We start from the raw sequence: 26,590 nt of genomic DNA, 5'->3' as shown, positions 1-26,590 counted from the left end.
CAGAGGATGATTACCCTCTGCTTCCATGTAAATGCCCAAAAGACAACACATATGAGAACCCAGAGGATAGTTATAAAGGTTTTTGGCCTAGTTCTAACTAGGGATATAATTCTTCACTATGGGTCTCCTTGAATGTAGCAAGATGTAATTTCAGCAATTTTCTTTTCACTGGGAGAAAATCTTCAAAAATAATGCAACTTTTGAAGGTTATTTGAAATTCAGAATTTATTTTGTGCAAAACTCAAAACTTTCTGTGCAGAAAACAGCATGTTCTGCATAGAAAATAATATTTCAATGCAGAAATATTATTTCCTGCTTAGAAAATAGTGTATTCTGTGCCAAGTAACCTTGTGCAAATTTTGTACAGAACTCCTCAACTGCAAAGATTCTCATCTGTCCAGGATTCTTCATGTCATGGTTTCTCAACAACTGAAAAACATGTTTTTTCGATTATTAAAAAAAAATAATTTTTTTTTAATATTCTTTCCACCCCTAGTTTCTAAACAACCCTAGAGGAAATTGTGAGCTCCTATGTTTATGATATACTTATGGGAGATTGTCACAGAACACATTGAAATCTCAATTCCTTTTTTAGAACAGATTATCTCACAGGAAATAACATGTAGGGCACTAATGTTATGACCCAGAAAGAAATGCTACTCACCAACAGTAAGCAAGAAGATCTCAATTAAAAGGCTGCTTTAGAATCAAGCAATTCTGTTATTTAAATTATGGCTCATAAGAAGGGAAAAGGTACTATTGCTTATCCAGCCCAGAAAATGATCCAAGCCAGACCTTGTAAAAGTTATTTTTGGGGAACTATGCAAATTCTCCAGCCAGCATGGCCATTGGGATTTGGCTGTCATAGTCCCCAAATGTTACACTTCCAAGTTCCTGCTAAAGCTGCTTGGAGTTCTATACCTTTGATTGTGAGTAGGTTAGCAGCTTGGAGAGAGATTGACAAGGAAGTTTCTTTATTCTAAAGAAACAGTTAACAATAAAGTAAAACAATGCACTTCTCTGCACAGTTAACTCCAGTATGAACACTGGAGTTATGTACACAAGGATTAATGTATCTCTCTGGGATGATACAGTTCACAAGTATTGATATAAATAAACAACAAAAGGTCAAGGAAATGAATGATCAAAATGTTGACATTCGCAGTTGTTTTCTTGGAAAATGGGTTGCCTCTTTCTGTAACAAATGGCAACAGCTGACTGTGCCCAGTATGTAATTTCATACAGTTCTCCTCCTTTTGGTTAATGATACTTGCTTTGTTTTTGTTTTTAAATCTCACTTCATGATCTTGTACCTAGATTGCACAGTCTGCTCGAAAGCAAGGATCCGAACCCCCACCCCTAAAATTAATGCTAATATGCATCATGATAAATAATCTGCCAGCTGGCATAATGGCTAAAAGCCCTTTGCATGTCATTTGTACAATGTATCTCCCAGGAGTGAATGCCAAGATGAAATCTGTTACTATTTGCGCAGCAAAGGCAGACATGGAAACTTGTCACTCGTGTTCCCTGGTCTCTGAAGAGTTACTCGGAAATATGGCACTCCCTTGTGAGGCGTTACTTAATTGTGACTTGGTTTTCATTAAGAACTGTGCTCTCCTGTACATAATTCTTTCCTGCTCCTGCTTCAGTTCAATGTATGAGCGAGAAAACGTGTGGAAGATGGATGTGACAGGAAAGGCCATGAGAAGGATGCCACTCAGGATGCTGCTCAGTGCCACCACTTGTCCTGGGATGCTTCTAGGTACCATATCACCGTAGCCCACTGTTGTCATGGTGATTACAGCCCACCAATAGGAAGCAGGGATGCTGGTGAACTCCTGGGAACCGGCCATCTCATTTTCAATCACATACAGGAGGGGTGCAAACAGTGCAATGGCTACACAAAGGAACAAAAGCAAGAGTCCAAACTCACGGGTGCACCTCCGAGCAGTGAGCCCTAAAGTCTGCAGGCCTAGCGAGTGTCTGGCAAGCCGCATGACGTAGAGAATCCTCAAGGCACGGAGTATGCGAAGCACCAAGCCTACCTTGTCCAGGTAGATGTTGCCAGAGCTTGGCTTTTTATTACTACCCACTGAAGCAGTGTCTAGTAACAGAGTGATGTAATAGGGCAGGATGGCAACTATATCAATCAGGGTCAATGGATTCCTCAGAAACACAAATTTGCTGGGTGCCTGAATAAACCTTAAAATGAACTCCAAAGAAAACCACCCTACGCAGACTGATTCCACTATGAAAATGTTGTAGCACATCTGAGAACATTCACCCTGGAGTAAGAGAGAAGGATAGTGTATGAGCTCATGAAGTCAGTTTAACACATATTACAGCAAAATTTCACTGAGAACAAAATAAATAAATAAATAAATAAATAAAATAAAATAAAAAAAAATCCAGCTGGGTCAGTGCCTTTTAGTTCATCATTCCTATTTCTCAGAGGTCCTGAGAAGCCCAAAAGTCAGAATGGACATGAAAGTTATTGACTATTCCTATTCCCAGACTCAGTGTTCATAATAAGGATGCTTCAGATGAGAGAATTTCCATTTCATACAGAGAAAGGGAATATGTGGCTCTCCAAATATTATGGGACTGCAACTCCCATAATTGCTCACCATGGACAAGACTAATGGGACTTGCTGTCCAGTATCAGTTAATAGTTAATAGCCACTGCTAGAGCATAAAAGGGGAGATGTCACTCAAAAGAATCAGAAAAGCAATATGCGAGAACCTGAAACTCAGAAACAAATACTCAAATAAATAAAAAATACTGCTCATGTGTAATTGAGATAAAGGATAATCAGAAGTGATTGGTCCCAGACTCACAGATGCTTAGACAAATGTGGGCATTTCAATAATATTTTATATGTCTAGTGTAGGGATCAGGCAGCTTGGTGGTTTAGTACATAAACCAGGGAGCTGTTCTTCATACTATTAATTCTATTAGACTCAAGTTAATTGTAACTATTTGTATATTTACACTACAGCAGGTTCGTGCCACTTTAAATGTCATGGCTCCATCCTAGGGAATCATGAGACTTGCAGTTCTACTCTCCCAAATTAAAGCACTAGAAATACCTTGCAAAGGATTCTAAATACTTCATCTAACTATAAATCCCTGTGTTCCACAGAACAAAACCATGACAGTTAAACAAGTACTGAACTGTTAATAGTATACACAGATTCAATGTCCCACTGCTTTCAGTAGGACAACCCACCTCAAACTGGCTTTCTGGATATTCTGGACAACTCTCTTCCTTTCCCAAATACTTCCAGTTCTGGTTGGCATGATGATCGTTATAGTCATCTGGAGTACATCGAATTGAGAAAGGCTGCAGTAGGGTTTGGCTATATAGTTAGGTGTGTGTGTGTAAGTCTATTGTGGAAACATCTCTTTCATGTGGGCACAAAACAATATTCTCTTCAGTACTACTGCAGGTGAAAATTGTTCTTCCAGTTTGCAACCAAAGCTATGCAGAAATGCTTGATGGTCGTTCTACTGGTCATCAAGTTTCTCTCTCCCACCAGTTTTTTGGAGCAGTTTTTAAAATGTCAATTAAACCATGTAGAGAAAATGTAAGACAGTTAAGGCAAGTGGTTCATCTAAACCCATGGAGGAAGAATTGAAGTGAGGGAAGGAAGTCCATGTTCAATCCAGGGATTGTACATGTGTGTCTTCAGGAGTGAATGTGGGATAGGGGGAAATGGGAAACAGTGCTCCCCCAGCAACAACAAATAAACTGCACTTTGACCTAAATCTTCTGGTTAGCCTTGGATAGAGTAGTCCTATATTGGATTTACCTGTGTGTTGACCTATCATTCAACAAGTGATTCTAGTTTTTTGGCTACAATTTTCTTTGTGGGTATATTGGCGTGTAGCCTTAGTCACAACTAACATTTGCTGTCAAGGGCTTCTATTGCCCCTAGTCCTTTGGTTTGGGTGCACTGGGGGAGAAACAGAAATGTGAAGACCTGGAAAAATAGGGGGGGAGGGAATCAGAAAACAATATTTTTTTTCTGCCCCCTCCTGCAAAGTTTTTTCCCATCAAAAAAATGGGAAGAAATGGATGGCGGAAAAATTTCTTTTTCAATGATGAATAAAAAGTTTAATACTAGATGTTCATAGATTTATTGTTCCAAGGTCATTTCTAAAACCTATGAAAGGCTGCATCTGCACTGCAAAATAAGCCAGGTGAACACCACTTTAACTACCGTGGCTCAATGTTATGGAATTCTGTGAACTGTAACTTCTTGTGGCACCAGCACTCTAGTGGAGTAAGCCAAATGTCTCACAAAACTACAATTCCGAGAATTCCATAGCACTGACTCATGCCAGCTAAAGTGGTACCAAACTGCATTATTTCTGCAGTGTGGATGCAGCCTAAGAGGAAGACCTTTATGTAGCACTATATAGGTTGAGTCTCCCTTATTCAAAATGCTTGAGACCAGAAGTGTTTTGGATTTCAGATTTTGTCACATTTTAGAATAATTGCATATACATAATGATACATTGTGGTAGAGTAGTTAAAATTTAGAATTTTATTTATGCTCAGGAGTTGAAAATTTTAATACTGAAATGAATTGAGGGCAAAGTTTGTCAGGATGAAGGATTCAGGTCATGTCAAATTCTCTGCTTTGAAATGTAAACAATTTGGAAATGGCTTCTAACTTAAAATTTTAACCCAAATAAAAGGAAGTACTGCATAAACAGTTTAAGGACAGCGAAACAAAACATATAGATAAAAGACTGATTGACATGGGATAGAGATGTATGCTAGGATATCCAATGAATATACAGGGGTGTAGATGTTTAATTTAATGTAACCAATGAAAATGTGATTTCTAGTTTCCTTTGTTCAAAATACTATAAAAACCTGGTTATTTTTAGAATTGTGGTCCCAGAATTTGGAATATGAATTTCCTCTGGGAACAATGCTGCCGCTAAATAAACTATGGGGCGTTACAGACTGCCAAGGATCGGCGGTCTGCCGCCGCCGGGTGTAGCGTCCGGGAGCCGCAGCGTCCAAACCACGCAGCTCCCGGACGCTGCACAGAAGGAGCGCAAAAATCGCACTCCTTTCTGGGCCCCAGAAGAGATGCCGCGGTGCACTCGCAGTGTCACTTCTGGGGTGCGACATGCGGACGCAGAGCGTCCACTACGTCAAAATGGCGGCCGCCGCCATTTGTTACGCCCCTTTTTCAAACTGGGACGTCCTGAGGACACCCGAAATGGCGGTCTGTAACCTGCCTATGTTTCCTTTCCAATCGACTCCTTGGTCTCCCTGCTGATTTCTGGTTAAAATTCTCGTTTTAAGATAATCAATAATCAATATTCTATAACAATATCTTGGACATGGCACCCAAGTCTAAATATGATATTCATTTATATTTCATATAAACCTTATACACATAGCCTGAAAGTAATTTTATACACAACATTTAAAATAATTTTCTGCATAAAACAAAGGTTGTGTACACTGAACCATCAGAAAGCAAAGGTGTCACTATCTCAGCCTTCCATATGGACAATTTTGGATTTTGGAGTAATTCAGACTTAGGAATTCTGAATAAGGGAGACTCAACCTGTATATAATTTGAGATCACTATAATTCCTGGTGTTGGTTTTCTTTTCTTGGTTCATTTTATGGAAATGAGTATAGTATATTATGTCTGCTTGACTCATGGAGAACTAGTGAAAACAAGTTCTCTGTTTTACTAGTATCAATGTTTTGTTTTGATTGCCTTTCTTTGGTCTGCTCCTCAAATTGGAAAAACTAAAGAGGCTCCTTATAGATTAAGTGTTCCTTAAATTCAGGACCTTGTAGTTACATTTGTAGAAAAAGAAATTAAAAAGTAAGCTCAATTTGTAATTATATTTTCAATAAGCTGTACTTTTCATATATTAAATATGATAATTCTATGTCAAGGATATATATAGTGAATTTTAAGTTCCTGAAGTAACAATGTGACTTTCAATATAGTACAGTTTAATAGTACATTTTCAATTTTTTTTTAAAAAAGTTATCTTTTTTACTGAAAATTCCTGAAAAAATGTGCCCTCCCATGGTTTCATAACTTCTTGAAACTTACACCTTTGGGGAGAAAGGAGAGGCAGTTTCCACCTCCATTCTGTCTTTGGAAAGAGTCAGGTTCCATTCTAAAAACCAAACACCATTTATATCAATACATCTGAGAAGCCAAAGGTAGTACTCTACAAAAAAGTGAAAACTGGCCCTTCCATGTGGGGCAAAAAGCAGTGGGATGTAAGTGAGGTTTAGTTGCAGCCCCTTTGAAGCCAGTAGGAAATCAAGAACCAAAGTGTAGAAAATTTCAATCTTTCCATACCTTGAAAATACTATTTCACCTTCCCCAACTCTAGCCCAATATAAACGGGCATGAAGCACCATGCTGGCGCCGATTTTAGAGTTAGGGGCTGCGCAGCAACCGCACAGACCCTAACCCTAACACGGAACGGTGCCATAACAATGGCGGCGCCCCATATACACCATTGTTATGCCATTGTTACGGCATCCCCATGGTGCTGCACGACATTTATGTAACAAGTGCACCAGTGGCACACTCGTTACATTGACTCTGTGGCGCAAAAAGAACCCAGTTTTTCTGGGTTCTTTTTCCTCCAGAGGGAAGCTGCAGAGTTTGGCAGCTGCGGCTTCCCTCTGGAGGAAATTAGGCCACCGGCAGGCAGCCCTTTTCGGGCAGTCTGTCCCTTGCCTCAGTCTCCCCCCATTAAACTATAGCTCCCATCACTGGGCATGCTGTATGGGGATGATGGGGCTTATTAGTCACATGTATGTGGAAGGTTCCCAGGACAGGAAAATCTGTTCAAATTAAAATCAGAAGAGGCTCTATTTATTTGTTACTAGAGAAGAGCCTTGCAAATGATTTCCCAAGCATAATTTTTAAAATCTTCTGTGCATCATTTAATTACATTAGTCTTTTATGGCGCATTGATGACCTGAAAATTGCTAGTCTTTTAGTATCAAACCAAAAATCTTCCCCTTTTCAAATGCTTCTGCTCCAAATGGTAGAAACTGATTTTCATTCCCCACAGGTAACAGACTATGCACAACCCTGCTGTACAGTATTATGTTGCCCTCTCTTAAGGTCAACTTACTCTCTCCTCTTCCTCTCTTAAGCCAGGCATGGTACTGATAGACAGGTTGACTGCAGTGATAGTCACAAAGAGCACTGATAAACAGGCAAACACTTTCCCGGGAATCCCAGATTGAGGCCTCTCCACCATGTCTTGTAGCTTTTTCATGCAAAGACCAGCTTTGGTCTCTGCCACAGCATCACACTGGTTTTCACTATCGACAAATTCATCCTCCGTTTCATTCAGTTCAGCAAATTCCTCCATCTTCTGCAGATACCTTCTTTTGCAGCACCACTCCAGGTTGTCTTCCTCAATGCCCCAGTAAAGCAGCTCCTCTTGAAATGAAAGAGCACACATCTCTCTCAAGAGTCGAAGCTTCCCTGCCCGCAGGAAAGTCAAAATGGTCCTAAATGCCCCTGGGTTCCGGTCAAAAAAGAACTCATTGCAGGTAACATCATAATCATCACAAATATTGAGGATGTCATCAAAGTTGTTACAAAATTTTAACTGTCCTAAGCGGGTCATGGGGAATTCATCGAGAGTGGTCCATGGCAGCAAGTACTTAAAGCCTCCCACATTGATGATGATATGATGCTTCCGGTCTTCTGGGTGAACGCATTCATAGAGGTCTTTCCCAGGGTGAATGAGTTTGGCTCTTTGGTAAAAGACACCTTTGAGAGTTTCTGTTTCAGCAAAGAAAGGGTGGTTGAAGGAAGCATCCGAAGCACAGCTCAAGGCGCTGTAGTCATAGTCTGAGTTTTCTCCTGGTAAAAGCGTCATCTTGATCACCAAGTTATTTCACATCACTGGGGTGCCCCAGATATAGATTTCTGCAACTGCAAAGGGGAAAAAAAGATTTTAGGGTCACAGTTTTTGAATTTTCTTTCATCCATGAGAAAAAAATTACCTTAAAAGTAATCACTTTAATCTATTTTTGATGGAAAAATTGTATTTAAACACACATGCGCATGCACGTGCATACACACACACACACACACACACAATGTTAGCAAGCTAGTAAGCAATTTTGTTTGGCAATGGCTGAACTGCTATCTATAAAAAATACATAAATATTTTGACAGCTTTATTGCTAATAAAATTATTGATATACAAACAAAATTGCTAATCACTATATGCATTGATTGTATCATATATTACTTAGGCAGAAAAACAATTAAGACATACTTTTAATAATAATAAAAAAGAAAGTTTCATTTGTATCCAATAAAGTATGGAACAAAAAAAGAGGATACACGGGCATGTGCAAGGACATGAAGCAATGTCAAAATCTCATTATGGGATAATATCTGGGAAAATAGAAGGCATTTGACAACTGATAGCACAAGGAGGAGAGAGGAATTCTAAAAGCACACAACTCATCTGTTACTATTTGCAGTTACCAAAGGAAGCCTTCTACAAGGCTTGAACAGCAAGTTTCGTCTTGTCTCACAGCTGTCTCGCAGTGGATGCACCATCGGCGTTTGAAGCTCAACATGTCCAAGACAGAGCTTCTTGTCTTTCCTCCTAAGTCCACCCTTCCACACTCCTTTTCTGTCTCTGTGAACAACACTTCTATTCAACCAGTCCAGCAAGCCCGCAGTCTTGGTTTTATCTTTGATTCTTCTCTGTCGTGTACCCCTCAGATCCAGACCACAGCCAAGGCTTGTAGATTCCTTTTGTACAATATTGTCAAAATCCGAACATTTCTCTCCGCCTCTACTGCCAAGATCCTGGTCCATGCCTTAGTGATCTCACGACTTGATTACTGTAACATCCTTCTGGCAGGGCTTCCTCTTTCTCACCTCCGTCCTTTAATTTCTGTCCAGCATTCAGCTGCACGCATTATCACATCTGCCCACCGCTCTGACCATATCTCTCCTGTGTTGGCATCCTTTCACTGGCTCCTCCTCCCTTTCCGCATTCAGTATAAGCTCCTGCTGTCCACGTTTAAAGCCCTCCATGGGTTGGCCCCTCCTTACTTATCAGACCTTCTTTCTCCTCATCTTCCCACTCGGGCACTCCGTTCTGATAGTCAAGGTCTGCTGTCCCAGGCCAGGATTTCCTCTGTCCCATCTCGGATTTGCCCCCTTTCACTCGCTGCCCCTCACTTCTGGAACCTTCTTCCCCCCGCGAACAAGAGCTATCACTTCTTTAACCAGCTTCAAAATGGAGTTGAAGACCATCCTGTTCAGAGAAGCGTTCCCAGGCCTTGCTTAATTGTCGCTTGCCCCCTGGATGAAGATTAACCATCCATTATGAACCCAAGCCCTCCCTCCAGTCCACCTGCCTTGGTCCAGGCCTTGGAGGTAGAGAGGAACTGCTGGACCTCATCCCCTTCCCCACCACTACTCCCTTCTCCTTTTGTGTGGTGTTGTCCGGGATTGCTGCCAGCAATCTCTGACTTATGCTGATAACCAAGCCTTCAGCCAACACGTGCAAGCAAAACAAACCTTGTGAAGAAGCAGTCTAAGAGCAGGCCGAGGAAGCAAGCCGATGTCAAACGTACCGAAAGACGAGCCGAAGTCAGGAAGCCAGAAAGTAGCGTGGTCAAAGCAGTCCGAGGTCACAACAGCCAAGAGATAACGAAGGTCCAGTCCGAGGTCAAGATAACAAGGTAGCAAGATGTCAGGAGCTAGAGCGACAGCAATCACACCAAGGGCTCATGCAATAAACTCTAGCCACACACTCAAGCCTCTCTCCCACTTAAATCAGGGGAACTCTCCCTCGAGCCACCTGAGGCTGGTTTGCTAATTGTCTTTCTGCAATCCTCCTGGATCTGCGCCTGCAAGCACTCTCGGCCCTTCTCTCTTGATAAGAAGGCACCTGCAAGCAAGCCTCGTCTCCAGAGTCACCACTAGGCTGTGGCACCATAGGAGGCCTGGTTGGACCTCCTGCTCTGGGGCTGGGGAAGCACAGGTGGGACCTGGCAGAGTAGAACTAACACCTGGCGTAGCCTCAATCAGCCCTTGCTCTGGAGGAGGCTCATCCTCCTCCTCATCCTCCGAGAGCTCATCTTGGCTGGCCATGACAGGTGTCATTTTAGATTGTAAGCCTGAGGGCAGGGAACTGTCTAATTAAAAAGACTGTATGTACAGCACTGTGTAAATTTACAGCGCTTTATAAAGGTTAATAATAATAACATATGAGGCTCTGTAGTCATTTCATGGCAACCAAGAAAGGTGGAAGGGGCAGGGTATCTGGGAGCCACACTGTGCAAGCTTCATGCTAAGATAGTGACTAGCACAAAGCAGTAGCGATGCAGTAGTGGATGTCTAAAGATTTTGTCTAGGTGCAACCAAATTCCAAGGCCAAATCATGTTTGGTCTCATTTTACCTGATCAATTACAACAACAACAGCCTATTGAGTAGCAGCTTCCATAGAAGATGTATGTAAAGTTGCAGGCTGGAAGGAACCATCAACTTTTGTGAAGCCCTATAAATTATAGACAATTCAGATCTAGTCAAGCAGCCTTTGGGAGGACAGTCTTCCAGGCTGTTGTGAATCAACAGGTTTTTAGATCCTCCCTGAGATTTGGTTGCTTGGCTACATCCTATGTGTTGTGGATTGTGTTTTCAGTCTCACAAAGAATGAGTGGTTGACACTTACTGAGAATGGTCATTCTTGTGAGGCTGATGACACAATCCACCCCCAACCAGGAGCCAGAGGCAAAAGAAAAGCCCCACCTCCATTCCAACTGCCATCACCCTGGCCTCAGGAGACAAGAAGAGGACCTCCCTCCATTCCACTTGGCAATGTCCTGGCCTTGGAGGGAGAGAGTAAGAGGCAGTTGCTGCTGAACTTAATTCCCTTCCACACTGCCATCCCCTTTCCTTGTGTGTTGTGTCTTTAGACTGTAAGCACGGACCAATCTAATTAACAATTTGTAAACTTCGTTCATCTGATTTGGTCCTGGCCCCAGAGGGAGAGAAGACACATGCAAAGCTCCATCATGCCTAGTTCAGACAGAAGGATGCCAGAGACAGGATTTCTGGAACTCATGCCTGAAGGAAATGAATAACCCCACCTTTGTTAAATAGACATTTGAAGAAACAAACAGCTTCCCAATAAATCTGCCTTCACACTACAAGTGTTGTGTCTGAGCTCTTAATTACTATTTTCAGTTTTGCATTGTATAAAAAATGTTTTGCATTGTCTTAATTATGTTTGTAGGACAACATAAAAGGAATTTAAGTTTTTTCAATCTATTCATTTCTACTTGTTTTATATTCTCTAACATAATTGGGAAACACTGCATAACAATTAGGCAATAAATAAAATTATATTTCCAGTCATCCATGTTTGCATATTTCCCACCAATTCACATTAACTGCAACAGCCCCACTGATAATTCTGGAAGGAGACCCAGCAGCTGCAGTGTGGGAGAACCTGTAATGGAAAGAGTTGCCTCCAGCTTGGATATGACCTTTTTATGTTGGAGGCCTTCTCTCACAAACAGCAAGTGTTCTATTTAAATGCCATTTAAACATAATGAATCAAGAATGCCTGGTGCGGGGCAGGGGCAGCAAGAATGGAGCCATATACAGTATTTGAGACTAATGAGAAATTGTGAGTAACTACCAGGTAAAGGAAATATCTGCTCTACTAGTTCTCACTTTGCCAGGTGATCCAGTCATTTAGTCAAACATCTAATACAGAAATCTCTGCCAGGCTATCTCTGATTGTTGACCATCCGATCTCTGCTTTAAAACCTCTCACAAAGTTGAGTTTGGTCTCTTCCTTGTATTCTGACCAAGGCAGCTCTTCTTAATATTCATGCCATTTGAAGTTGTTGGTTAATTACCATCTCGAACAAAAGAAAACAATTTTGTTTCATCAACTATGTGACAGCCCTTCATATATTTGAAGATGGCTATCATATCACAATCTTCTTTTCTACAGGCCAAATATAGCGAACTCAATTACACCCGAATATTGAGGGGGGAAAAGCCCCTCATAATCTTGGTCTTCAGGTTTGCTGTCATCATCTCTGTCACTTCCCAGCATATATCATTTTTGTCATATTTTCCTCTGGACACATTCCAGTTTGTCATTATCTTGTTATTACTGTGTCCATCACCAGCTCAGCACACTACTCCAGATATGGACTGACCAGAGGAGAATTTTCTGCGATATGAATACCTGTTGATGCAGCCTACATCTGCATTAGCTGTTTTGTCGCAGTATTGCACATTATTATTTCAAAAAGGCAAGCAGCTCCAAGTAGCTTACTATCTAATTTAGAGACTATGGATGGCAACAGAGAGAAGGAAGGAAGATGGAAAAGGAAGTAAAATTTGGTGACAAAATGGGGACAAAATTATATGTGCAATAGTCAATATCAACGTCAGTTTATTTTCTTTTAGTTCAATATCAATGTATGTGTATACATTTAAGTCACCTGTTGACTTACAGCAACCCCATGAATTTCATAGTTTTTTCTTAGGCAAGGAATACTCAGAGCTGAGGTGGTTTTACCAGAGCTTTCCTCTGAAATATAGCTTACAGCACCTGGTATTTGTTGGCAGCCAGGGCCAAGTACTAACCAGGGCTGACCCTGCCCAGGTTCCAAGATCAGATAGAATCTGGTGTCTTTAGTGTCTTTAGGCCTTTATATCAATAGTCAATATGATATTGAAGTTGATTTAAGTAATTTATGGTTCATTAATACATAAATAAAAAGTTAATAATAATTAATAAAGTACAGAGAATGTGTTGCTAATTTCTACTAACTATTATTATAAATGTATAGAAGGAATTTCAATAAGTGTTGTAATATTTAAGGAAGAATTAATTTCTAAATTTTTTCAGCTAATTTTAAGTCTATTTTAAAATTTTGTATCTTTAAATTTTAACCCCCTTTGAAAATCCCAAATACAAAAATAAAAATGTATTTGCATTTGTTTTATTTAAGTAATTGCTATTGCCTCCTAGTCACATATAAAAGCAATTAAAACAATACAAGTATTTATAACTCTCTCTCTCTCTCTCTCTCTCTGTGTGTGTGCATAATAAAATGCACATTAAAATATTCTCTAAAAATGTTTAAAAGCAACATAAAACAGTCCTAAAATGAAATTTTAAAACAGTTAAAAAAGAGCAATTTCAAGCACTGGAGGCTACACAGAAGAGCACTGTTTTAGCCACATGCCAGAAACTGAAAATAAATGGAGCCAGCACAAATTCCTCTGGTAGGGAGTTCAATAGTTGGGGTGCTGCCAGAGAGAAATCTGTTACACGTACATATCAACCTAACTTCACCATGTGCTGGGATGTAGCCCTTGAACACTTAACCTGAAAAACTGTTCCTGGTCCCATGACAGTTGCCCACCCTTGACAGAGCTTCATATACTCCCACAGCATTCACAAATACTTAAACCACTCCAGATTATCATCTTAACACTGATATTGACAGACTTGCTGGACATTTTTCTTGACAAAAGCTCTTGGCCTTGAGAAATGGCACTGTGTAAATGATTAAATTTGTGACCTAGGAAGTCATTGGGTCAAATCTCACCTCAGCTAAAAATAAACTTGTTGGTTTAAGCAAAGCCACTACTGTTGAGCCTCATGCCACCTCCCACTGTAATTTGTTGCTGTTGTGTGCCTTCAAGTCACTTCTGATTTATAGAGACCCTAAGGTGGACCTATCATGGAGTTTTCTTGGCAAGATTTGTTCAGAGGAGGTTTGCCATTGCCCTTTCCTAAAACTGAGAGCATGTGATGGGACCAAGGACACCCATTGGGTTTCATGGCTGAGCTGGGAATTGAACCCTGGTCTTCAGAGTCATAGGAGTTTATCACACGGGGCACTTACCGCTGCCCAAATGTTGCTGAAGTGTTACCAAAATGTTTCAGAAGCGCCGGAGGTGGGATCATCCATCGCACTTCTGAAATGTCATAGAGGCTTTTTGCTTTCCTTCTGTCATGGAAGCGTTTGCGGGGAAGCCTCAGAAAAGCCATTTTTATTAACGGGATCTTTCGTTAATAAATGATCCCACCTCTGGTGCTCCTGAAACATTTGGGTAACATTTCAGCAACGTTTGGACAGAGGTAAGTGCCCCGTGTGATAAACTCCATAGTCTGACACTGAAAACCCTAGGCCACACTGAATAACATTGCCCACAGATGGTGAAGCACTAAGAAGGATGTTAATATACAGAGGTTTCTAAGCAGGGAGTTATTAGACTCATACAGCTGGAAGAGACTTCAAGGACTATCCAGTCCAATCCCCTGCCATGCAGGAATACACAATAAAACCACTTTCAATAAATGGTCATCCAGCCTCTGTTTAAAAACCTCCAAAGAGGGAGACTTCACCACTCTCTGAGGAAGCATATTTCACTGTCAAAAAGTGTCAGGAAGTTCTTCCTAATGTTTAGATGGAATCTCCTTTCCTATAGTTTGAATCCACTGGTCCCGGTCCTATTCTTTGAGCTGCAGGGAACAAACTTGTTCCATCCTCAATATGCCATCCCTTCAAATATTTAAACAGGGCTGTCATATCACCTCTTAACCTTCTCTTCTGTCCAGGCTAAACATACCCAGCTCCCTAAGCTGCTCCACACAGGGCACGGTTTCCAGAACTTCCACCATTTTTGTTGCCTTACTCTAGATATGAATTGTACTGCCTCTAACTGGACACAGTTTTCCAGGTGAAGCCTGGTCAAATCAGAATAGAATAGGAAAAAGGAGAAAAAAAAAGAATAGAGTGGTATTAGTATTGATACAGCCTAGAATCACATTGGCTTTTTTTAGCTGCTGCATCACACTCTTGACTCATATTCAATTTCTGTTCTACTAAGACTCCTAGATCTCATTCACATATGGTGTTATCAAGCCAGGTGTCCCCGATCCTATATCTGTGTATTTCATTTCATTTTCCTCCCTGTAAATGTAGTACAGTTGACCCTTCCCTTACATGGGGATCCGTTCCGGACCCCGCTGCGTAAGGGAAAAAATGTGAAAATTCAAGCCCCTTTAGAAATAATGGGGCTTGTTCCTGTGGTGCACACCCCATTGCTTCTTCCAGAGTGCGGGTGAAGTCTTTACGGCATGGCTTTCAGCATATGCTGGAAGCCGCGTATGAAGCAGGCGCACTGTAATACCTTAAATTTCTCTCTGCTAAAATTCATTTTGTTAGTTTTGGCCAAGCTTTCTAATCTATTAAAGTCACTTTGAAATTTGATTCTGGGGTATTAGCTACTTTTCTTAATTTGGTGCCATGTGCAAATTTCATAAGCATGCCCTCTATTCTTTCATCCAAGTATGTTCTAGAAAGACACAATTTAATTTCTCAGTCTGACTTGTGGGTCTATAGTAGACTCACACATTAATATCTGTTACCCCAGGACCAGCCCCCAGTCACCTGTTGTCAATTCATATCAAATTAATATCAAAAAGGGAGGTTACAGGCAGGTTTCCAGAACAGGAAATCAGTCATATAATACAGTGCGTCCTTCTTTTATGCGGGGGATCCGTTCCAGACCCCCCCCCCCGTGTAAAAGAAATTGTGTGTATGCTTGAGCCCCATTACAAGTATTGTTTCTTCTGGCGCATAGCGCCACTTCTTCCAGCACTGCTTTCAGCGTATAATGCGCTCACATATGACACAGGTGCATTGTATTAGGAAATCTGGATGGCTCAGCATGGGGGAAGCCAAGCTACTTAGCCATGATGGGATTGCCCAAGATTGGAACCAGCATACCATATATACTTGTGTATAGGTTGGCCTCATGTATAAGACTAGGACAGTTCTTGGGGCCAAAACCATGGATTTTGATATGACCTGTGGTTAAGTCAAGGGTCAAACACTGGGGCATATTACAAAAGATCTAAAGGGGGAAACAAACCACCACCTCCGTCCCTACTTCTCCCTCTCTGGACTTCTCCCAAGGGTCACAGTCTTGGCATGGAAAATGGGAAAATAAACCTTGGCACATACTCTCTCTCTCCCCCCTCCCTTTACCACTAGGATTTCGAAGGCTCATGGCTTGCAAAATGGGTACAGACCTCTCTCTCTCTCTCCCTCTTCCCCTTCACCCCCAGGATTTCCAAAGCTCTTGGCTTGCAAAACTGAGTGCAAACTTCTCTCTCTTTCTTCCCTTCACCCCCAGTGTTTCTAAGGCTTGTGGGTCTGTAATAGACTCACACATTAACATCTGTTACCCCAGGACCCAGCCCCCAGTCACCTCTTGCAAAATGGGGTACAAGCCTCAGCATACTCTCTCTCTGTCTCTCTCCCTTGCCTCACCAGCTGTTTGTTAGCTTTGCTTACGAAGGAAGGCTGAGTGATAAGGCACATGGAGAAAGACAGGAGAGCACACAGGGACTCAAACAGGGAGGCAAACACACACTCTCTCTCCCTCGTCTCAGCAGCTGTTTATTAGCTGGCTATGAAGGAAGGCTGAGGGATAACACACACAGAGAGAGGATTCAAACAGGCTGGCAAACTCTCTCTCTCTCTCCCCCTCACCTCCTTATCTCCCTTGTCTCACCAGCTGTTTGTTAGATCTGGCTGCGAGAGAAGGCTGAGGGATAAGAGACACACTCACACAAAGAGGAGAGTGTGCACGGGGACTCAAACAGGGAGCTGTTTAAAGATCCCTGGCTACGAAGGGTGGGCACTTCTTTTAGGAACTTTATAAGCAGTATTCACTTACTGCCCCATATATAAGTCAACCCATGATTTTGGAGTCCATTTTGGGGCATAAATTTCTCAATTTATAGTCGAGTATTTACGGTAATCTCTTCACCAATGATGATGGATGATGGACCTGGTGATTGTTTGTATACTGCAGACAAAGGGAGTTTCCTTCTGAGAATGAAACTCTTTTGGTTTGAGGACTCATTCCATTCTTCCTTCCTGGGAAAGTAATTTAACTCCTGAAACACTGCCCCAGGACCTATTTCGTGCTATAAATACATGTGTCTCGACAACAGAAATCTAATCTGAACAAATCTTGCCTACAAAACCCTATGATAGGTTTGCCTTAGGGTCTCCATAAGTCAAAATGACTTGAAGGCACATAACAACAAAGTGGATTTTAGAGCTACGTCTGATCTGCATGCTTCTTTTTGTCCACTCTTTTCTCCCACCTGAGGTGTGGTTAAGCTGTGATGTAGGCTGGTTTCTTTCCATCCCCATCATCTCCTCTCTAACTTCAACACCTGCATCTAAATGGTCCTCCTTCAGCATCAACCTTCCTTGTCTCAATTTTTTAAAAATGTTTTTGCAAAAGAGATGGAATGCTATAGTGCAAGATATAGGGAAACAAGATGAGGGAAAATATAAAGGTCTTACTATTAATGCAGCACAGCACAGTGGAGTGGAAATGTTCGATTTCATAACTGGAAATGTAATGGAGGGAAGTGGAGAGCAGAAAATCTCTTGAGGCAAAGGTCACAACCCCATTCAACACATTATCAGTGGGACCATCCAAAAATACAGCAGAAGGAACCAAGACAGATGAATGCCATCTACCTCAGCCTATATCAGAAACTCCAAGGACAGAACCCTACACCCCACAAAAAACCCTATCATGGGAATAAATAATTACAGCTACTATCAGAAATCCATGAGAAAAACACTAGAACAGGAGGAACATTGCATGGGTATATTGTTTTTAAAAAAACTGGTAAGTTCATCTACTGCCAAATCCCGAGACTTTTGGCCACTGTGAAGGAACACAAGATGTGAAACAACAGGTTGTATTCTGATAATCAGAGAACACCGGTACTGATGCAATTCTTTCTTTTGCCAGTAACGTATATACAGGTCGAGTATTTCTGAAATCTGAAGTACTTCAAAAACAAAACTTTTTGACCTAGTACACTAGTAGCATATTACACACTTGTACTGTATCTGAAAGGCTGGAGAGACACATGTCTGGATGTGAGAATCTGTGAAATGGTAGAAATTCAGGCCTTCTGCCATTTCACAGGTCCGTTCTCTCTCTCTTCTTCCAGCCTCATTCTCTTTCTCTCTCTCTCTATGCAAATACAGGTATTCCAGAATCCAAAACAACAATAAAAACACCAAATACAGAATACTAGTCCCAAGCATTTTGGATAAGGGATATTCAATATGTGTGTATCTTTGAAGTTTTGATGTATACTTCTTTCCCAGGAAAGTTTATGGGGACCTTTCCTTGTAGTCCTTCCACAGGCAGGCAAATATCAGGGCCTTTTCACACTTCACAAATGATTTCAGTTTAACTGTAATGCAACATTCAGTGGAATCTTAGAGCTGCAGTTTGATATTAGAGCTCTCTGGTTAAGAAATCTAAGGGGCTAGACAAACTGGCAGAAAGGGGCAGTGAGATGCGGCCCCTTTCAGAGCTGGATGGAGACTGTGGCAACCAAATGCCACCGTCTCCAGGAGGCCTAAAAAGAATCCGCTACCAGTGGGGGTTTTTTAGGCTATGCGAGGGGTGCCATTGGCGCACTTGTGTGCATTGATGACGTCCGTGTGGTACTGTTTGGGTGCTGCGCTGCACAGACATCATCATCATGCACTCCATATGGAAGGGCATGTGCAATGAGGGTGGCCAGGGTGTGCGGTAGGGTTGCTGTGTGTGTAAACTCTCAGCCCCCATGCACTCCTAGTTTGGGCTGAGGCTGGCGCAAAATGCCCATCTGTCCAGGCCCTAAGTTCCTGTCCAAGGCCCTAAGTTTAACTACAGGTTCAGTCTCTCCTATCCAAAATCCAAAATGCTCCAAAATCAAAACTTTTGGAACTACAATTTGCAAGGCTGGAGAGGGATGTGGAAATGGAGATAGAAGGAGGAGGAAGAAGATGTCTGGAGGGCTCCCCTGAGATCTCCTGTACAGTAATCAGGTCCCTTATATAAAACAAAACAGTGCAGTATTTGTAGGCTGTAGAGGGAGATACATGAGATTTCAAAAACTTGCTTTTTTAAAAAATGATAAACACAGTGAACTTTCTGATGACTGGGTGGCAGTGGGAAAAGGCAAGTGATACAAACTGGCAGGTGATGGGACTCAGGAAGAGCGGTCTTGGCAGCAGTGGCAGCTTCCAAACTGATGGGCGGCCCAAATTCCAAGGTGCTCTCTCCAACTGCCTCTCTCTGCAGCCTACAAATACTACACCATTTTATATAAGGGAACTGATTTTGGAATATTTAACACCCACTTCTGCCCTACTAATGAAAAACCAGGACCATCGAAGACAGAAGCAAGTGGCTGGAGGGATCCCCTGTGAGCTCCCAAACAGTAATCATTTTATTTTATATACAGTAAGGAACCTGATTACCATACAAGAGATCTCAGGGGAGCTCTCTAGCCACCCACTTCTGCCTTCAAGCCACCACCACCATTGCTTCTGCACAAGGCAGAAGCGGGTGGCTAGCAAATATTTCAAAATCTAAAAAATATCCAAAATCCAAAACACTTCCTGTCCCAAGCATTTTGGAAAAGGGAGACTCAACTTGTAATCTCAAGATTCCAAAGGTTGGTACTAAGACAGTTAAAGTGGAGTCACAGCATTATAACTGTACAGTTGGCCTGCCATATCTACAGATTCCTTATCGACAGATTCAACTATCCACAGCTTGAAAATAGTCCCAAAAGATAAAAATTCCAAAATGCAAACCTGGATTTTGTTATTTTATATAAGGGATACCATTTTGCTACACAATTGTATATAGTGGGACTTGAGCATTCACGGATTTTAGTATCCACAGGAGGTCCTGGAGCCAAACCCCAGTGGATACCAATGGGTCACTGTATAGTGTGAAAGGACTACATCTTCCAAGGGAGCTATTGACAACTGATCAGCTGCTGGACAAAAAGGGGTTTCCAAAACTGGGTGCTTTACTTTCTTTATTGCTGTACTTTTAATTGCTTCCAATTTCACTGTACTTTAATATGATCATTCAATTCATTGGGTTTTATTAGCTTTTATCCTTATCTTTCTTTTTAGTTGATTGTGTTAAACACCTTCTGTCTCAGTCTGGAGAGAAAGAAAAAGATAGAAACCAACCAACCAACCAACCAACCAACCAACCAACCAACCAACCAACCAAATAAATAATTGGAATTCTCCTTTGGAGGATTTGGAGAAATGTTTTCCAGGATCTCTTTCTGGGAATTAAAGTGAAATCTATTTGCTTTTTTTGTACGATTCTGCCTTACAGGGTGAAGAGGAAAAAGAGCTAGTCAGAGCACTGACATTCTAGCCCACCAGCCTCTGGAATTCCTATTTAGGTTGGCTGAAAGGAAATAACATCAACCAGATAACTTGTCATCTCAGTTTCCTTCCAAATCCTGGCTCCATTGCAAAGCTATTGTCGGTATTAGCAATTTAATCCAAGGGGAGGTGTGGAACACTACTGTCTTTCCAAGGTTTGTTCTGGATCCTGGTTGGACAAACCTAAGCTGAGAAAAACAAGAAAAGGTGCAAATTTGTGACATAAAAATTAATCTTTGAAAATAAAGAAACAGTCAGTATGTGTAAGGGAGCTGAAAGAAATATGGATGTGAAGAAATGAGTCCCACATGGGAGCAGGGGTATATAACTTCAGGAACTACAGTACTTGCAGTACAGAAAGAGAAGTGAAACCATTCTTCAGATTTGGCCAAAACAGAGTTTCTGTCATCATAAAGTAAGAGAGAGACCTTTCTGCTGTTTTGAGCAGAAAGACCAATTATAAATGTAGTAATGGACTAATAAATAAAAAATAATACGTAACATCCTTCCCCAACCCAATGTCCTCCAGATATATTACACTGCATTTCCCATCATCCCCAGCCAGAATGGCCATACTAGACCAGGTGATGAGAGTTTCTATCCAGCACATCTGGAGGGAACTTGCTTAGAGGAGGCTGATTTATAATAACTACTGGTTTAACTGAGGAAAAATATCACTGAATAGTTTTCTTATTCAACAGTGCTGCTGTGTGTTTTCCTTTGGAATACATATGAGGGGGAAATGAAAGCATATAGAAACCACATTAAGAGCTGCTGAGCTAAGAAATAATAAGAAAGGATAAAATGTATGCACACACATTTGGGAATAACGCCCAATGAATGCAATTAAATTTACCTCTGAATCAGTTTGCACAAACTCAAATTTAGGAAGTTATATGACTGGTTTCCTATCTGCAAGAATTTAGGAAGATATCATCAGGCTAAACAGATCACAGAAACTTGCCCTTATGAGAGCAGGAAAGAGAGCAGCAACTTTAGTGTTAAAATTTCAGTTCTCCCCCCACCATTTCCAAATTTCCTCTGCAGCATTTTGAATTCTGCAATGCATCTCTGATGTAATCAGAGATCCTGTGAAAAAGGGCTTGGTACCATTTTGTGGTACAGGCAATCTTAGAGCTGTTCCCTGGATGAAAACGATAATAATGTACTATAAGCTGTCGTGCTCAGCAGAGTAAGCTGTACAAAAGTATGCACAGACTCCTGATGTGGTGGAACTCCTCCATACTTATTATTTTCCCTCTGCAGTAGAAGTACCAACATAATCAGTGGCCTTTCTCAAAGAAGGCATTACCACCAGGCACCCTACAGTTCTTCTGTCACTGACTGACCTTTTCAGAGGAAAAGTCTACTGATGGCTACCATACCTAATTGCAACCTCTAAGTTCCACAGGCAATATTCAGGGGAGCCAGAGGCAAGGTCTGTGTGTAAGTCTCCTGGAAGGATGTAACTGGCCACAGGGGACAAAGGGTGCTTCTCCAGACACAATTTTGATCTGATCTGTGAAGGCTTTCATAGCCATAATCCATAATTTTTTGTGGGGTTTTCAGGCTATGTGGCTGTGCTCTGGAAGAATTTATTCCTGACCTTTCTCCTGCATCTGTGGCTGGCATCTTCCACCCATGCCACCATTCTCTGAAGATGCCAGTTACAGATGCAGGAGAAAGGTCAGGAATAAATTTTTCCAGAACACAGCCTCATAGCCCGAAAACCCCACAAAAAACCTTTTGATCTGATTCTTTGGGCTCTTCTTATGTAGCCCTGCTGACCTAGGTATGTTTGCTAGGATGTTTTTTTTAAATCAACAGGGGCTAAATGTTCAACACACTCCTCTTCGCTAGCTGAAGGACACCTTAAACATCACTCTTCCCTCCTCTTCCCATAGCCATCTTTAAAGTTCTGATTTGGCAGATTAAATTCTGTGTACTGACAAGGTCACCTCAAAACTTTTGCCCTGCCTTGTAAAACAGAACAGGGAGCCACAAGGAAATGAGATTATTGGCATATCGTGAAAAAAAAAGGGAGGGTTCATTATTGCACACTGCAGCCGTTAACCACAGCTGAATGATTACATACCTGGGGGGGGAAATCAATTCAATATCGCTCTAAGTTTTGGCTTTGCAGAGAAAGTCTATTACAGTCTGTATGACTATGCAGAAGTGATCTCATAAGAATGCTACTTTATTACCACAGTTATAGACTGTTCTGTAAGTAAAGGAGATCTGTGTGTGTGTGTGTGTATGTTTTGTGTGCCTTTAAGTTCTTTTCGATTAGTGGTGATCCATTAAAAGCGACTCTGTCATAGGGCTTTCTTGGCAACATTTGTTCAGAGGAGGTTTGCCATTGCCCTGCCCTGAGGCTGAGAGCATGTGACTTGCCCAAGGCCACCCAGTGGTTTTTGTGGGGTTTTTTTGGGCTATGTGGCCATGTTCTAAAAGAGTTTATTCCTGATGTTTTGCCAGCAACTGTAGCTGGCATCTTCAGAGAATACTGACATGGAAGAGAGTGCCAGCATTCTCTGAAGATGCCAACCACCGTTGCTGGCGAAACATCAGGAATAAACTCTTGTAGAACATGGTCACGTAGCCCAAAAAACTCACAAAAAACTATGGATGCCAGCCATGAAAGCCTTCAACTTCATGACACCCACTGGGTTTCATGGCCGAGTGGAGAATTAAACCCTGGTATCCAGAATCACAGTCCAACAATCAAACTACTACACCAATTCTCACAACAGTGCCAAAAAGGGGCGTGTGTATAATAGACAGATCAACAGTAACATACATGTTATATGCATGTGGCAATTATGGATATGTGTACACACAAGAAAGGGTGTGCGTAGCATATATGGACATATGTATGCCCTACAGACTAATTTACTAATTTAGTAAACTAATACTAATTGTTTTAGTATTTACCAGTTTACTAATGTGGCACATTCTGCAAAAAGTTGTTATCACGCTCTTAAACAGCTAAAGAGAAACAACTCAAGCGCATACTTATTGCAACACATACTGCACCCAACAGAGAGGACTGAAATGCAACCATGATGAAAATAAGCCATGAAACCACAACAAACAGTAAACATTGACAAGAATAAAGTGTTAGTACTGAACAAATAAATTCACCCCACTTTTCAGGTAAAGGACAATTGGAGGAAGGTGAAAACTCCCTTCAATGCACCATACTCCTCAAACTGAGAGAAAACAGTCAACTAAAGAAGCAACAAGATACCAGAGGAGCAAGAACGGATGTCAGTGAGATGTCAAGTGTGTCACTAAGTTATATAGCGGTCAATCAATCATAGTTAAAGCAACTGAGAGAAAATAATGCAGGACCGCGCTAAAAGCAGGCAAATGGGACAATAGTTCAGTGGATTCAAAAGGTCCTTATCCCTTGTCAAGCAAAGCAGAGCAAGGCAATTTTGTTAGTTTAAGCAATGAGAAAATAAAGGGGACTTTGGAGTCTTACTATACATGCAGTCCAGCCAGTTAAGGTAAATGCCAGCATTACTATTTGCTTTCTCCAAAGTGCCCCTGCTCCAACAGTGAGACCCATCCACTTTTGACATTGGAGTCCTGTTAAGACAAAGGCTGCATTCACACTGCATTGAAACACGGCAGTTAAAGTGGTGTCAAACCAGATTATTCCTGCCGTGTGAACGCAGCCAAACATCTTGTAGCTGCTACAGAGTGCAAAAAGCAAAAGGGATGAGTAGTGTGAAAATCAAAGCTACAATTCTAGGCATACTTACTGTATTTGGACACAACAACGGCATCTGTAACCGCAACTGTAATGACACCACACAATTCCTTCCAGAGTCCTGCCAACAGGACGGTTTCTCTGCACCAGGTTTACACTGAACATGGAAGAAGCCATGCCCTATGAGGAGAGGTTTAGGGAGCAGGGCATCTCTAGCCTGGGGGACGAGGAGGTTAAGGGGGACATGTTGTTGTTTGTTGTTGTTGTTGTGTGCTTCCAAGTCATTTCTGACTTAAGTTTGTTGTTGTTGTTGTTGTTGTTGTTCTGACTTAAGGTGACCCTCTGACAGGGTTTTCTTGGCAAGTTTCTTCAGAGGGGGTTTGCCACTGCCGTGGTCCAATATGTGAAGGGATGTCCTCTTGAGGATGGAGCAAGCTTGTTTGCTGCTACAGAGACTAGGACCCAGAGCAACGGAGGCACACTAGAGGAAAAGGGTTTCCACCTCAACGCTGGGAAGAATGTCCTAAAGGTAAGCGCTCTTTGACAGAGGAATAGTGGCGAGGTTTTCTCCTTTGGAGGCTTTCAAAGAGAAAACACACAACACACACATTCCCTCTACTTGCAGAACAGCCTGCAACCCTCGAAATAAAGCAGCCTGTCAGCAGTGTCTTTCTGCATGGCTGGGGGTTGGAGTCCCTTTAAGGCAGTGATGTTAATGTCTCCAGCAAACGCATCTGAGGAAGGAGGCTGTAGTCTAGGAAAGCTCATGCTCCCAATTTCTTTCTTTCAGTCAGTCTCAAAGGTGCTACAGGATCTCTCTATGTACCGATTCTACAGACTAAGACGGCTATATCTTGGAATGCCATGATTTTAAGGCCTGCTGTACCTACCTTGGGGTGCTTTGAGTGAGAGTTCCTGCATGGCAGGCCTTGGACTGGATGGCCCTTGGGCTCTCTTCCAACTCTACCATTCCTTTGAAGTTTGGACTAAAATCTGGAGCTGTTTAAAAGCCCTGGAAGCACCCAGCCGCCAGGCGCTGAGGCAGAAAGGGAGGAGGAGGAGGAGGGCCCCAAGAAGCCAGCGGGGCAAGGGCGCACTCTCCCTCCATCGTGGCAGCGCGGGGTAGTGGTTGTTTGAGCCACTCTGAAGAGCCAGGTTCGAATCCAGAAGCCCACTGGGCGACCCTGGGCGAGGCACACTCTCTCAACCCCAGAGGATGGCATTGGTAACCCCCTGGGAGAGAGTCGCCTTGAGCCGGAAAGGCTCCCGCCCGAAGCCGTGTCCGAAAGGGAGGGAAAGGGCTGCGGAAGCCCCTCGGGGCGCCCCTCGGAGGCCGCTTTCCCTCCCTGCCCCGGCTGGAGGCCAGGAGGAGGGAAGGCCAGGGGAGAAGCGCCCTTTCCGGGGAGAGCTCGCCTTCTCGGCCGGAGAGCTCCGGGGTCACGATTAGATCCGCTCCCAGGGCTGCCTCCAAACTCCGGAACTAATCCGGTTTGGCTCGGCTTTTCGCGGCCACGGCTCCGTGCTATGGAATTCTGGGAATGGTCGTTGGTCGGGAGGTTGGGAGCAGCACACCTGGCTTCCCCTCGCATTGAGCCGGGGCAGTGAGAGCGCTCTCGCCTGGTGCCCCAACCAACGGCTGCTCCCAGAATTCCACAGCATGGCAGCCGTGGTTGCGATCGCCGTGCCAAATCGGACCATTCCCATAATTCCACAGCATGGGGGGGGGCAGAGAAAGCCGTGCCAAACCCAGACAATTCCCAGAATTCCATAGCACGCCAGAGCCCTCCGAAGAGAAGAAGAGAGAAAGGGAAGACCGAGGATGAGGAGAGCGAGAGACTTACTTGGCCAGAGGAGCTGGGCGTCGGACGAGGGAAGCGCCGGGGCGAGCGAGGGAGGCTCCTGTTCCTTCGGAGTCCCTTTTGGGAAGAGGAGGAGGAGCCCCCGGGCATCATGGCACCCAGAGAGAGAGAGAGAGAGAGAGAGAGAAGAGGAGGAGGAGGAGGAGGAAGGCACGCCCCGCAAACGCAGCCCAGGCGCTTCAGGCCGCTTGCCATGAGGAGCTACTTGGCTGCATCCACACTGGAGAAATAACCCGGTTTGGCAGCGCTTTAACTTTCTCTCACTCTTTGCTATGGAATTCTGGGAGTTGGAGTTTGTTGTGGGTCCAGAGCGGAGCTCCAACTCCCAGAATTCCATAGCCTTGAGCCAAACAACAGAGTTAAAGCGTGGCCAAACCGGGTTATTTCTTCAGTGTGGATGCAGCCAGGCCCCATAGGCCTCGTTCCCACTTACCGGTCGCCTTTTTTCCCCTGTAAAAGGACCCACTCGTGGTTCATGTTCACAAAAGGGTTGGTTCAAAATGGACCCGCTCCGGCCAGCCGAAGGGCAAGTTTAAATCCATCCCGATCCGCATCTGGTCCACGCCTGCGAGGAATCAATTTATCCAAAAAGACATGGGAAAAACAACCAGCATCAAAAAAGATGTGGGTGAAATGGGTCTGGCACATGGCCCCCCACCCTCTCTGAATCATT

The 26,590-nt window shown here is 42.7% G+C and overlaps 1 protein-coding gene across 3 annotated transcripts; it reads right to left on the bottom strand.

Annotated features, from left to right (window-relative positions):
* Nucleotides 1–688: 688 nt before the first annotated feature.
* Nucleotides 689–25,990, bottom strand: KCNG1 (potassium voltage-gated channel modifier subfamily G member 1). Of its 3 annotated transcripts, none has more exons than XM_089513810.1 (3): nt 25,900–25,990; nt 7,151–7,965; nt 689–2,288 (listed from the first exon to the last, which is right to left on the bottom strand). In XM_089513810.1, the coding sequence occupies exons 2-3, from the start codon at nt 7,907–7,909 to the stop codon at nt 1,518–1,520; spliced, it is 1,530 nt and encodes a 509-aa protein (XP_089369936.1). In that variant the 5' UTR covers nt 7,910–7,965; nt 25,900–25,990; the 3' UTR covers nt 689–1,517. The 3 variants fall into 3 exon arrangements, with proteins under 3 accessions (XP_089369936.1, XP_089369937.1, XP_089369938.1); XM_089513811.1 differs by lacking the exon at nt 25,900–25,990 and adding an exon at nt 24,111–25,313; XM_089513812.1 differs by lacking the exon at nt 25,900–25,990 and adding an exon at nt 9,636–9,692.
* Between the last annotated feature and the right edge of the window lie 600 nt (nt 25,991–26,590).

The sequence above is a fragment of the Sceloporus occidentalis genome, unplaced genomic scaffold (genome assembly GCF_023333645.1).
Source record: "Sceloporus occidentalis isolate IW3139 unplaced genomic scaffold, rSceOcc1.0.p SCAF_3, whole genome shotgun sequence".
Lineage (NCBI taxonomy): Eukaryota > Metazoa > Chordata > Lepidosauria > Squamata > Phrynosomatidae > Sceloporus > Sceloporus occidentalis.
The sequence above is the reverse complement of the archived record's forward strand: the minus strand, read 5'-3'. Positions and strand labels throughout refer to the sequence as shown.

Excerpts from the sequence above, each read along its gene's own strand:
- KCNG1 (XM_089513810.1), bottom strand. The coding sequence starts at position 7,909 with ATGACGCTTTTACCAGGAGAAAACTCAGACTATGACTACAGCGCCTTG. Across the intron at positions 2,289-7,150 it reads TAAGAGAGGAAGAGGAGAGA|GGTGAATGTTCTCAGATGTG; the intron begins GTAAGTTGACCT and ends CTCTTACTCCAG.